Below are 13,591 nucleotides of genomic sequence, written 5' to 3' on the forward strand. Positions count from 1 at the left end.
TGAAGCTATATAGTGTTTGTTTGTTCTGAAGCTTTATAGTGTTTGTTTACATTTACTTTGTTTCCACCCATTGGAGTAAGACAAGCTGATATGTTGAGTTCTGATGGGTACAACAGTTGGACTAAGCTCATGAGGTATTTAGAAGTTATAACCTATTATTCATGGGTCAATAGTCAAAAGTCCAAAAATGGATCTAGCAACTGCAGATTGGAGCACATTAGTGACACCGACCTGACATATTGCTTAAGAGAGGCTTAAAAAGTTGCTTACCAGGAGACAATATTATTGATACATAAAGTTGGGAATTCATAGGGAAGTAAAAGGTACTGAAATTAAATCTGACTTTATTTGGAAACTGGAACACACACGGTACAATTACATGCTGACTGAGTCCAGACTACTGAACTAACTAGATGAACCAGATTACTGAACTTACTATATGAACCAGACTACTGAACTAACTATATGAACCAGACTACTGAACTAACTATATGAACCAGACTACTGAACTAACTATATGAACCAGACTACTGAACTAACTATATGAACCAGACTACTGAACTAACTATATGAACCAGACTACTGAACTAACTATATGAACCAGACTACTGAACTAACTATATGAACCAGACTACTGAACTAACTATATGAACCAGACTACTGAACTAACTATATGAACCAGACTTCTGAACTAACTATATGAACCAGACTACTCAACTAACTATATGAACCAGACTACTGAACTAACTATATGAACCAGACTACTGAACTAACTAGATGAACCAGACTACTGAACTAACTATATGAACCAGACTACTGAACTAACTAGATAAACCAGACTACTGAACTAACTATATGAACCAGACTTCTGAACTAACTATATGAACCAGACTACTCAACTAACTATATGAAGCAGACTACTCAACTAACTATATGAACCAGACTACTGAACTAACTAGATAAACCAGACTACTGAACTAACTATATGAACCAGACTTCTGAACTAACTATATGAACCAGACTACTCAACTAACTATATGAACCAGACTACTGAACTAACTATATGAACCAGACTACTGAACTAACTATATGAACCAGACTACTGAACTAACTATATGAACCAGACTACTCAACTAACTATATGAAACAGACTACTCAACTAACTATATGAACCAGACTACTGAACTAACTATATGAACCAGACTACTGAACTAACTATATGAACCAGACTACTGAACTAACTATATGAACCAGACTACTGAACTAACTTTATGAACCAGACTACTGAACTAACTATATGAACCAGACTACTGAACTAACTATATGAACCAGACTACTGAACTAACTATATGAACCAGACTACTGAACTAACTATATGAACCAGACTACTGAACTAACTATATGAACCAGACTACTGAACTAACTATATGAACCAGACTACTGAACTAACTATATGAACCAGACTACTGAACTAACTATATGAACCAGCCTACTGAACTAACTATATGAACCAGACTACTGAACTAACTATATGAACCAGACTACTGAACTAACTATATGAACCAGACTACTGAACTAACTATATGAACCAGACTACTGAACTAACTATATGAACCAGACTACTGAACTAACTATTTGAACCAGACTACTCAACTAACTATATGAACCAGACTACTGAACTAACTATATGAACCAGACTACTGAACTAACTGAGAGATGATATTACCTGTATTGTGTTTTGGAAACAAAACTGGATTAGAGATTTGTCCAGGAGAGATTCTGCAGAGTGTCCATCTCCTCTGAGCTAGTCAAAAATAGTCCATCCAAAACTCTCAACATTGACTTCTCAGAGTGAGCCACCAACACTCAATTCTTTGATTTTCAGTGTTGGGGCCCAAAGTTACGCAGTCTGTTCCAGCCTCATCCACAGAGTGACGCAGACATTTTTGATTCTCTGCAATATGGGTGTTTTCTGTTCCATGATCGAGCATCAATCTATAGCTGTATCCGTTTCTGTCATTCACAGCGTCCATGAAATACCCAGAGACGACCCAGAGACGACCCAGAGACGACCCTAGGGTCATTGTTTGTCATTGTTTGTCTCGTAGCCTTCTAGCCATATCCTTTTAGGTGAAAACCCGTCGATGCATCCACTGGTACATATTTCACAAGGTTTTAACTTGTCGTAACCACCCACATGCCAAACATAAGGCGGTTTCTCAGGCGGTTTCTTGCTCGCAGGTTGACACCCTGACCATCCTGAAGGCACAGAAGTTGACGGACAGTTTCCCTGTCGGTAACTATTCCGGCCATCCAACATTTCTGGTGCGTCCAGCGGTAGCCATGTTGTCGACCTGATGTTTGAAGCTGCTGGTGTATGAAGGAGAGCACCTCTGCTTCATCTGTTCTGTTTTTAACCCACCAGAGATGATTCCTACTTAGAACTCTTTCTGTCTGAAGACGTATTGTTATGTTGAGTGATTCCTCCAATAATAACATTTCGTTGTTGGTGAATCCACGCTGGAAGTAGTCCTCAATGATATTGTCCATTGTCTATGTAGGAAGTTAAGACAATTAGGCTCTTATCAGGGCCACCAATACACCCCAACCAATCAATGTAGACATAGGGAATCTTCAGACTCAGACAAATGAGGTAAGCCCCTCCCCTTCTAATTACACATATTATTACATCACAATATCAGCTAAACAATGTAAAAATAATAACCCAGTTTATCATAAACTATACAGACTCTTATAGGTTGGGGTGTGGCCTCCTTTTCACAATTCAGAACCAGACTTGTACATCCATTTAACCTTACAAATCAACTAAAAACATTGAACAGCAATCAGAATATAGTGATTAAACCAGCAGATAAGGGGGCTCAGATTACTGTAATGGATAAAGTGAATATCTTCTTGAAGCCAATAGACAATAGGATAATGGTAAACACTATGTGCTACATGGTCCCCAGGGTATATGAATATAAAGAGACAGGAGACAAAACAATGGACCTGTAGAATGGAATAAGTTATAAGACCTCTATGATCCATTTCATTTGTCAGTTCTTCCAGCTAATGTGAGATGTTTAGATGACATAACATTTGAGGACACATACTGTAATTTAGCTGGCCATCTTTTCCCCTAACTGTCTGGCTGTCCTCCCCCTTCCCTTCTAAGTTCAAGGTGGTTTATTTGTCATATACATGGAGTTAACAGTGCAATGAAATGCTGACTAGCAGGTTAACCTCTTGACAACAACAATAGAACAAGTCAGTAGCTAAGTTAATATAAAGAGTAATACAATAGTAATAAACCCTGCATTCATAACTATCCTTAACATACCTGGGGTGTTTCTGGGATAGAGGGTTGATATAAAAGTCAATATAATCAGCAATACAGGAAGATTCTGAGACACAATCACTTACTATTGGTCAGCCGTAGGGAACCGCCAACGTCTCAGGAGATATGTATTTTAGGCAGTGAGTAAAACTGCCTAGGCCTTGGAGAATCTGCCCCAAAAAGATAGACCATCTGTTTATCTGTAATGTACTTATCCTCATATAGTTTACTCACTATCTCCTGGATTAATCTTTGTGTTTTCCGTCTGTGTTGAGTGGGACAATGGAACATAGTGTTTACCATTATCCTATTGTCTATTGGCTTCAAGAAGATATTCACTTTATCCATTACAACAATCTGAGGCCCCTTATCTGCTGGTTTAATCACTATATTCTGCTGTTCAATGTTTCTAGAGCTTGATTTTTTTTTTTATGTGTAAGGTTAAGCTGATATACAGGTCGGGTTCTGAATTGTGAAAAGGAAGCCACATCCCTACGTATAACAGTCTGTATAGTTTCTGACACTGACTCCAACTGAGGTTCCCAATGTGAGGGGTTTGGAAATAGTATATGAGGAAAATCTGTTTCATAATCAAAATGATCTAATAACTTCAATCTTCTATGATAGAAGTGTAGATCCCTCCGGAGCTCCCTGCAGTCCACCTGTTTAGGAGTTGGTATGAAAGTCAGTCCTCTTTCTAGAACCTCACTCTCGGCTTGGTTGAGCCCAATGGGACATTGCTGGTCAAGACCTCAAATCGGTTGTGAAGTAGTATGGACATATTGATGGAACAAGGTCACTAAACTGGTGGTTAGACAGGGTAGATCCAAGAGCAGGCCTCTGCTGTCATCTATAAAGCAGCATGTTCTTCAATTAGATGCCAACTAATATCCATACAGGGACAATAGGTGGGGCAGGAGGAAGAATGGTGTTCCTGATTTTCAGAGGAATTCCCCTTTTTTCTTTAGAGCTTCAGATTGAGATTGTTGTTATCCTCCAATATGTTTTTCTTCAGTGAGCCACTCTGGATTCTCCAAGGGGAATACTCCCTCTATTCTCCACTAGAGAGTTGTAGCTCCATGCTTTTGCTGGGAATTGTCCACTGTTGGTATACATTTATTTGGTCCCCAAAATACCAAAATAAAAAGGTGTATTTGTCTAGTTTTACCTGAGTACCCAGTTAGCATCCATGTGGCTCATTAAAAAGTTTATAAAAAAAAAACGTACTCCTGACGTTTCACCACAATAGGCTTTTTTAGACAATGGTACAAAAAGTAGCCAAACAAAGCCAAAGGAGAGTGATGAGCAGCAGCAGCATCATGCTCAGTTGGTAGAGCATGGCGTTTGCAACGCCAGGGTTGTGGGTTCGCTTCCCACGGGGGGCCGGTATGAAAAATAAAAAATAATGTATGCACGAACTGTAAGTCGCTCTGGATAAGAGCGTCTGCTAAATGACTAAAATGTAAAATGTAATCAAACCAGCGAGGCCGCCGGCAAGCCCAACAGTGATGATGCTGCCGAGCTCCAGTTAGCTCCGTGTGCAGAGCCTACCCACCCTTCCACAAGCACCGCCAGGATAATGGCTCCACAGCCCCCTCCACCTCCGACTGTTCCTGACTATCTTGGAACAGATGTGCCAGCCCAGATTAGCCTAGAATCCTACCGTAGCCGCAGGTTTTCTGTCCAAAAACCTTCATTTAATAGCAACTGGTTCATAAGAAGAGAGTGTCTGGAATACTCGCTTACTGAAGATGCTGCATTGCTGAAAGTTCTGCGTGGGGACCATCTATTGGGAGATGGCTAACTAGTCTGTATTTTCCACTGATTCATATGGATGCCAGTGCACACATTGGCTGTAAAAGTGGGTAAAAACAGAAAAGCATATAACTGTAGCTATGTGGGTGTGTTTCAGCAGGGTGAGGTCAGAGAGATGCTTCCAAGTCAGTATTTTTCTGAACTCATAAAATCCTTTATACAATCTGATGGGATGAATGTTCAACCCCATTTAAATGACCATAAAGTCTATATAGTACCTTTAAGTTAAGACCTCACAGATCTGTTCATGGCAAAGCAGTTCAATTAATGATATTAATTTATTCTTAAAGAATATAACGTATATATCATGAGCCTCATCTTGAGGAGTCACCTGTGACAGTATTCATAAAGAGTAGGAGTACTGATCTGGGATCAGTTTTGCCTTTTAGATCATAATGAAACAGATTAGATGGACAGGGGGGACCTGATCCTAGATCAGCACTCCTCCTCTGGGAAACTGAATGTATGAAACCGAACACATAGTCGTAGTCTAGTTACAGCAGGTGTTTACTGCCATCTAGTGGAAGATACCAATAAAACACTTTATTATCAGGGTGGGGAGACGGTTGAGCTGAAACAGAACGTGGAATAGCCTTCATTTCTCAGAACAAAGAATAGACTGACGAGTTTTAGAAGAAAGTTATTTGTTTCTGACCATTTTGAGGCTGTAATCGAACCCACAATTAGTCTCAAGAAGGCCAGTTTTATTGCTTCTTTAATCAGCACAACAGTTTTCAGCTGTGCTAACATAATTGCAAATGGGTTTTCTAATGATCAATTGTTCTTTTAAAATGATCAACTTGGATTAGCAAACACAACGTGCCATTGGAACACAGGACTGATGGTTGCTGATAATGGGCCTCTGTACGCCTATGTAGATATTCCATTAAAAATCAGCCGTTTCCAGCTACAATAGCCATTTACAACATTAACAATGTCTACACTGTATTTATGATCAATTTTATGTTATTTTAATGGACAAAAAAATTGATTTTCTTTCGAAAACAAGGACATTTCAAAGTGACCCCAAACTTTTGAACGGTAGTGTATATCAGAACAAATAGCAGCAGGAATGGTTATACAGCTAGAGACACAATACTGTTAAAATATATATATCAGAAAAAATAGCAGCAGGAATGATTATACAGCTAGAGACAGAATACTGTTAAAATATATATCAGTATATTATGGAAACTAGTTATTGCAGGTAAATACAATTATTATTATAAAATCAGTAAGGTACACATTTGCACTAAATGATCATGAACGGGCGATCTGTTGGGTAAAAACCCACTGCAGTAGTTATTTTATGGTAACCAGCTGTCAATAGTTCTTTGCTACATATGAATATGCATAAAGGAGCCAAAGGCACCTTGATTACATAGATCACACAGAAGAGAGGTTAATATGTTCATTAAACGATGTTTACTAGGTGGAAGGTTTACCCTGTGTATGAGATTAAAATGTATCAGCTGATGATTAGGATTGTTAGATGAACCCACTAAGTTCCTGATGAACTCAACTGGTGAGCCTCTTTAGCAGCTAGTTCCATGGACACACTGATTTCAATGTCCTTTGCCAAGGTCAGATGACTTTCAGTCAACAGTCTCTTTTGTGTAGCTTCACTCCGTAGCCCACATACTAGTCTGTCTCTAATGATGTCATTTAGAACAGCATTAAACTCAGTGTTCTGATAGTTTATTTAATGCAGCAGCAAACATTGTTACTGATTCTTCCTCTTCCTGATGTCTCCTGTGGAACCTGAACCTTTCAGCATTATCTAGTGGTTCTGGGGAAAAATGTCCTTTAAGTACACCAAGAAGCCCAATAACAACAAGATCAATGATTTATTAATGAAACCAGTTTTTACAACAGAGTGTGGTGATTTATTCTATTAATGAATGACTCTAGTTGACAATGTCTGTCAACTTCAATGGTGTGTATTCATGAATATTTCCAATCATATGTTTACACACTAGAGAGCTATTCTAGATTGTTGCTCCAGTGTGTCTTACTGAACATGACCATGATCAGAGTGAAACATCATGTTGTGTTTGACACAGAGACACTGAGGTGCCCTCATACCAAACATAAAACCCTGGATAGAGGGGCTCAGTGAATGTGGAGTGGAATGTGTACAGGTGGGTCAGTGTGTCAGAGGAGACTCTGTAGAAGGACAGAGTGCCGGCTGGCCAGTCCAGATACACTCCTACTCTGTGGGAGCTGGAGGAGGGGACGTCTATGGTAGTGGACTCATTATTGTGCCTGAAAATGTTTTTAGGGCAGAACAGACTCCAGGACTTGTCATTGTATCCAAGCCCACAGTCTCTAAGCGCTCCTCTCCTGCTGATTCCTTTATATGTCACTCCTTTGTAAGTATCGCTTCCACTCCACTCTGCCTCCCAGTAACAGCGCCCAGTCAGACCCTCTCTACACAGCACATTTCCACGGTCCATAAATCTCTCTGGGTGATCAGGATACGGCTGCTTCATCATCCTTCTACATGTCACCTTTCTGTTCTCCTCAGACAGAGATAGATATCTGTATGCTGTGTTTGGGTCCAGTGTGAGATCACAGGCATCTGATGGATGAAACCAGACACAATATTAGAAATCATCATCATTAACATTAGAACGTTAACTCACTTAATTTAGGGCCTGATCCCGACGTAGGAATGTACCCACTTCTCAGTATTTGGTATTCAGACTTCTCTGCAGGTGTGGCTACCTCTGAATAAACGTCATCCAACAGCTGAAAACCCTCCCACTTGCTGGCCAACAGATTTTCTCGTGGAGTTTTCATTCAATGGGGTTTTTACCGCATTTATCTTCGGCCATCCCTTTAAATACAGTGTACCTTTCAGTTAGAATGTTGTCGACAGATTCAATAGAATATATGGAGAGAATATGGAATATATATATAATATATTATTCCCATCTACATGATGTATTGAGAACCCAGCTGGCTTTATGGATGGGGACAGTATATCCGGAGAGAGCCATGATTCCGTGAAACAGTCAAAAGTTTGGACACTCCTACTCATTCAAGGGTTTTTCTTTATTTTGACTATTTTCGACATTGTAGAATAACAGTGAAGATATCAAAACTATGAAATAACACATATGGAATCATGTAGTAACCAAAAAAGTGTTAAACAAATCAAAATATATTTTATATTTGAGATTCTTCAAAGTAGCCACCCTTTGCCTTGATGACAGCTTTGCACACTCTTGGCATTCTCTCAACCAGCTTCATGAGGTAGTCATCTGGAATGCATTTCAATTAACAGGTGTGCCTTCTTAAAAGTGAATTTGTGGAATTTCTTTCCTTCTTAATGCGTTTGAGCCAATCAGTTGTGTTGTGACAAGGTAGGGGTGGTATACAGAAGATAGCCCTATTTGGTAAAATACCAAGTCCATGTTATGGCAAGAATAGCAAAAATAAGCAAAGAGTAACAAAAGTCCATTACTTTAAGATATGAAGGTCAGTCAATCCGGAAAATGTCAAGAACTTCAAAAGGTTCTTCCAGTGCAGTTGCAAAATCCATCAAGCGCTATGATCTGGCTTTCATGAGGACCGCCAAAGGAAAGACCCAGAGTTACCTCTGCTGCAGAGGATAAGTTCATTAGAGTTACCAGCCAACTTTTGACTGGTACTGTACAATCACCCACCTGAGCTGCATCAACCCACCCTCCAACCCCTCCTGGGACCACCCCAACCCACCCCCAACCCCTCCTGGGACCACCCCAACCCCGCCTGGGACCACCCCAACCCACCCTCCAACCCCTCCTGGGACCACCCCAACCCACCCTTCAACCCCTCCTGGGACCACCCCAACCCACCCTCCAACCCCTAATGGGATCACCCCAACCCACCCAACCTGATCTCCATGAAGTTAAATACAAAATTAAGTTGTGATACAATCAGTAAGGCACACACTTGCATGAACATGTTAGTGAATGGGCAATCTGTTGGGTAAAAAACACACTTTTATGATTTCAGCTACAGATAACCAGCTGTTTATTGTTGTTTGGCTAGCCCCATGGAACCTAGCAGTGGATAGTTCTAAATAAATTATATCTATAAAAGTTCTGATCCAATGAGGTGTGGTGGTTGCCATCTTAGTTCCAAACCTGACAACATTATATGTCTTTGCTGTAATGACAGTGGTGAATTATCATTCAGTAATAACAGTTTGGGGAACAAGGTATGAGGATACCTCTTTCCAAAACATGTCCTCCTGGTCACTCCCAGTACATATGATTAAAGGAGCCCAAGGCACCTTGATTACATAGATCACACAGAGGAGCGGTTGTGATTTTTATTAAATTATGTTTTCTAGGTGGAAGGTTTACCCTGTGTATGAGATTAAAATGTATCAACTGGTGATTAGGATTGTTAGATGAACCCACTCAATTCCTGATGAACATATTCAAACCGTTCTGTATATGAGCTCCACTGCTCAATACTTTCATTAAACTGTCCAACGTTTCCAACAATTACGGACATCACTCACTTCAATATTGTCCTCAACCACGGCAATGGTTTCCTCAGTCACGTGATCTTCATTCACTTCACTCACAGAAGTTTCATCCTAAATTAGCTCATTTAGCAGTTTTAATTAAAAGGTTTGTCTTCACAGTTGAATAAATGTCCTTTCCTTTAATCACTGTATGTTCCTCCCTTTTAATCACGTTGTTTTCCTGCTACGTCCGTCTCTATCAGAACTCAGGATAAGACCCAGATGCAGACAGTTCGAATCACAGATGTTGATTAACAAAACAGGGGGCAGGCAGACGATAGGTCAACGCTACCAGCTAGCAGTACTATAGCAACTAAATACAATATAATTTTAGCCAGCTACATTCGTTCGCAGCGACGCCGTTTTTCAAACAAAGTCAACACAGCAGCCATTGCTAGCTAGCCAACACTACCAGCTAGCAGTACTGTAGCAGCTAAATACAATATCTTTGTGCTAGCTAGCCAACGTTTAATTATTGCTGCGTTATGAAAGGAACTAGACACGGACACGAATTATCTGTTTAGTGTGTTAACACTATTGGTAGTTTGTTGTAACCAAGTATTGGTGCTAAACCGTGTGTTATTGGATGCTAGCATGCTAGTTAGCTATGTCGTCATAGTTAGCTAGCTGAATAAACTAAGTTGAGTCTATTCCTTGAAACATTGAACCGCTGTAGTTTACAACAATTCTAATTTCTAAAGTGGAAGTTGGGAGAGTTTTATTCGGGTGTTTCAGTGAAACAATTATAGTTTCTGAGGTGGAAGTTGGGAGAGTTATATTTGGGAGTTGTGGTGAGGGAGGCCCCGCTCTCTCCTTTCCCAGATGTTTAGTTCATTTCATTCCGATCTCCTCTGCATTATTGTAGCCATTTGCTACAGCCTGTCAACTATGCCTCTGCCTATCCCTGCTCTCTCCTCTCCGCACAGGCTACACAAACGCCTCACACCGCGTGGTTGCTGCCTCTCTAACCTGGTGGTCCCTGCACGCACCACACACCTGGAGTTCCAGGTCTCAGGCAGCCTCTGGAACTGCCGTTCTGCTGCCAACAAGGCTGACTTCATCCCAGCCTATGCTACCCTCCAGTCCCTCGACTTCCTGGCGCTGACGGAAACATGGATTACCACTGAAAACACTGCTACTCCTACTGCTCTCTCCTCGTCTGACCATGTGTTCTCGCATACCCCGAGAGCATCTGGTCAGAGGGGTGGTGGCACAGGAATCCTCATCTCTCCCAAGTGGACATTCTCAATTTTTCCCCTAGCCCATCTGTCTATCTCCTCGTTTGAATTCCATGCTGTCACAGTCACTAGCCCATTTAAGCTTAATATCCTTGTCATCTATCGCCCTCCAGGTTCCCTTGGAGAGTTCATCAATGAGCTTGACGCCTTGATAAGTTCCTTTCCTGAGGATGGCTCACCCCTCATAGTTTTGGGGGATTTCAACCTCCCTACGTCTACATTTGACTCATTTCTCTCTGCCTCCTTCTTTCCACTCCTCTCCTCTTTTGACCTCACCCTCTCACCGTCCCCCCCTACTCACAAGGCAGGCAATACGCTTGACCTCATCTTTACTAGATGCTGCTCTTCTACTAATCTCACTGCAACTCCCCTCCATGTCTCCGACCACTACTTTGTATCCTTTTCTCTCTCGCTCTGCTCCAACACTACTCACTCTGCCCCTACACAGATGGTAATGCGCCGCCGCAACCTTCGCTCTCTCTCTCCCACTACTCTCTCCTCTTCCATCCTATCATCTCTTCCCTCTGCTCAATCCTTCTCCCTCCAATCTCCTGATTCTGCCTCCTCAACCCTCCTCTCCTCCCTTTCTGCATCCTTTGACTCTCTGTGTCCCCTATCCTCTCGGCCGGCTCGGTCCTCCCCTCCAGCTCCGTGGCTTGATGACTCATTGCGAGCTCACAGAACAGAGCTCCGGGCAGCTGAGCGGAAATGGAAGAAAACTAGACTCCCTGCGGACCTGGCATCTTTTCACTCCCTCCTCTCTACATTTTCTTCATCTGTTTCTGCTGCTAAGGCCACTTTCTACCACTCTAAATTCCAAGCATCTGCCTCTAACCCTAGGAAGCTCTTTGCCACATTCTCCTCCCTGCTGAATCCTCCCCCCCCCCCTCTCTGTGGATGACTTCGTCAACCACTTTGAAAAGAAGGTTGACGACATCCGATCCTCGTTTGTTAAGTCTAATGACACTACTGGTCCTGCTCACACTGCCCTACCCTATGCTTTGACTTCTTTCTCCCCTCTCTCTCCAGATAAAATCTCGCGACTTGTGACTGCAGGCCGCCCAACAACCTGCCCGCTTGACCCCATCCCCTCCTCTCTTCTCCAGACCATCTCCGGTGACCTTCTCCCCTACCTCACCTCGCTGATCAACTCATCCTTGACCGCTGGCTATGTCCCTTCCGTCTTGAAGAGAGCGAGAGTTGCACCCCTTCTCAAAAAACCAACACTCGATCCCTCTGATGTCAACAACTACAGACCAGTATCCCTTCTTTCTTTTCTTTCCAAAACTATTGAGCGTGCCGTCTTTAGCCAACTCTCTTGCTATCTCTCTCAGAATGACCTTCTTGATCCAAACCAGTCAGGTTTCAGGACTGGTCATTCAACTGAGACTGCTCTTCTCTGTGTCACGGAGGCTCTCCGCACTGCTAAAGCTAACTCTCTCTCCTCTGCTCTTGTCCTTCTAGACCTGTCTGCTGCCTTTGATACTGTGAACCATCAGATCCTCCTCTCCACCCTCTCCGAGCTGGGCATCTCCGGCGCGGCTCACTCTTGGATTGCGTCCTACCTGACCGGTCGCTCCTACCAAGTGGCGTGGCGAGAAGCTGTCTCCGCACCACGTGCTCTCACCACTGGTGTCCCCCAGGGCTCAGTTCTAGGCCCTCTCCTATTCTCGCTATACACCAAGTCACTTGGCTCTGTCATATCCTCACATGGCCTCTCCTATCATTGCTACGCTGACGATACACAACTAATCTTCTCCTTTCCCCCTTCTGATAACCAGGTGGCGAATCGCATCTCTGCATGTCTGGCAGACATATCACCACCTCAAGCTGAACCTTGGCAAGACGGAGCTGCTCTTCTTCCCGGGGAAGGACTGCCCGTTCCATGATCTCGCCATCACGGTTGACAACTCCATTGTGTCCTCCTCCCAGAGTGCGAAGAGCCTTGGCGTGACCCTGGACAACACCATGTCTTTCTCCGCTAACATCAAGGCGGTGACCCGATCCTGCAGGTTCATGCTCTACAACATTCGGAGAGTACGACCCTGCCTTACACAGGAAGTGGCACAGGTCCTAATCCAGGCACTTGTCATCTCCCGTCTGGATTACTGCAACTCGCTGTTGGCTGGGCTCCCTGCCTGTGCCATTAAACCCCTACAACTCATCCAGAATGCCGCAGCCCGTCTGGTGTTCAACCTTCCCAAGTTCTCTCACGTCACCCCGCTCCTCCGCACACTCCACTGGCTTCCAGTTGAAGCTCGCATCTGTTACAAGACCATGGTGCTTGCCTATGGAGCTGTGAGGGGAACGGCACCTCCGTACCTTCAGGCTCTGATCAGTCCCTACACCCAAACGAGGGCATTGCGTTCATCCACCTCTAGTCTGCTGGCTCCCCTTCCTCTGCGGAAGTATAGTTCCCGCTCAGCCCAGTCAAAACTGTTCGCTGCTCTGGCTCCCCAGTGGTGGAACAAGCTCCCTCACGACGCCAGGACAGCGGAGTCACTCACCACCTTCCGGAGACATTTGAAACCCCACCTCTTTAAGGAATAGGATAAAGTAATCCTTCTACCCCCCCCCCCCCCCCCCACCCTAAAAATAAATTAATAAATAAATTGTAAAGTGGTTATCCCACTGGCTATAGGGTGAATGCACCAATTTGTAAGTCGCTCTGGATAA

The 13,591-nt window shown here is 42.9% G+C and overlaps 2 protein-coding genes across 2 annotated transcripts in view; one reads left to right on the top strand and one right to left on the bottom strand.

The window, feature by feature from the left end:
- The window catches only part of LOC311142326 (NACHT, LRR and PYD domains-containing protein 3-like), a 385,235-nt gene that overhangs the window by 107,459 nt on the left and 264,185 nt on the right, over positions 1-13,591 (top strand). The gene's annotated exons all lie outside the window — the stretch shown is intronic.
- LOC311141141 (NACHT, LRR and PYD domains-containing protein 3-like) overlaps positions 5,640-13,591 on the bottom strand; it is an 80,607-nt gene continuing 72,655 nt past the window's right edge. Inside the window, exon 22 of the mRNA XM_084176395.1 lies at positions 5,640-7,736. Coding sequence (XP_084032521.1) covers positions 7,186-7,736 — 551 coding nt within the window. The 3' untranslated portion in view covers positions 5,640-7,185. The remainder of the gene's footprint in view (positions 7,737-13,591) is intronic.

This window comes from Coregonus lavaretus (assembly GCF_964263955.1).
Source record: "Coregonus lavaretus genome assembly, chromosome: 2".
Lineage (NCBI taxonomy): Eukaryota > Metazoa > Chordata > Actinopteri > Salmoniformes > Salmonidae > Coregonus > Coregonus lavaretus.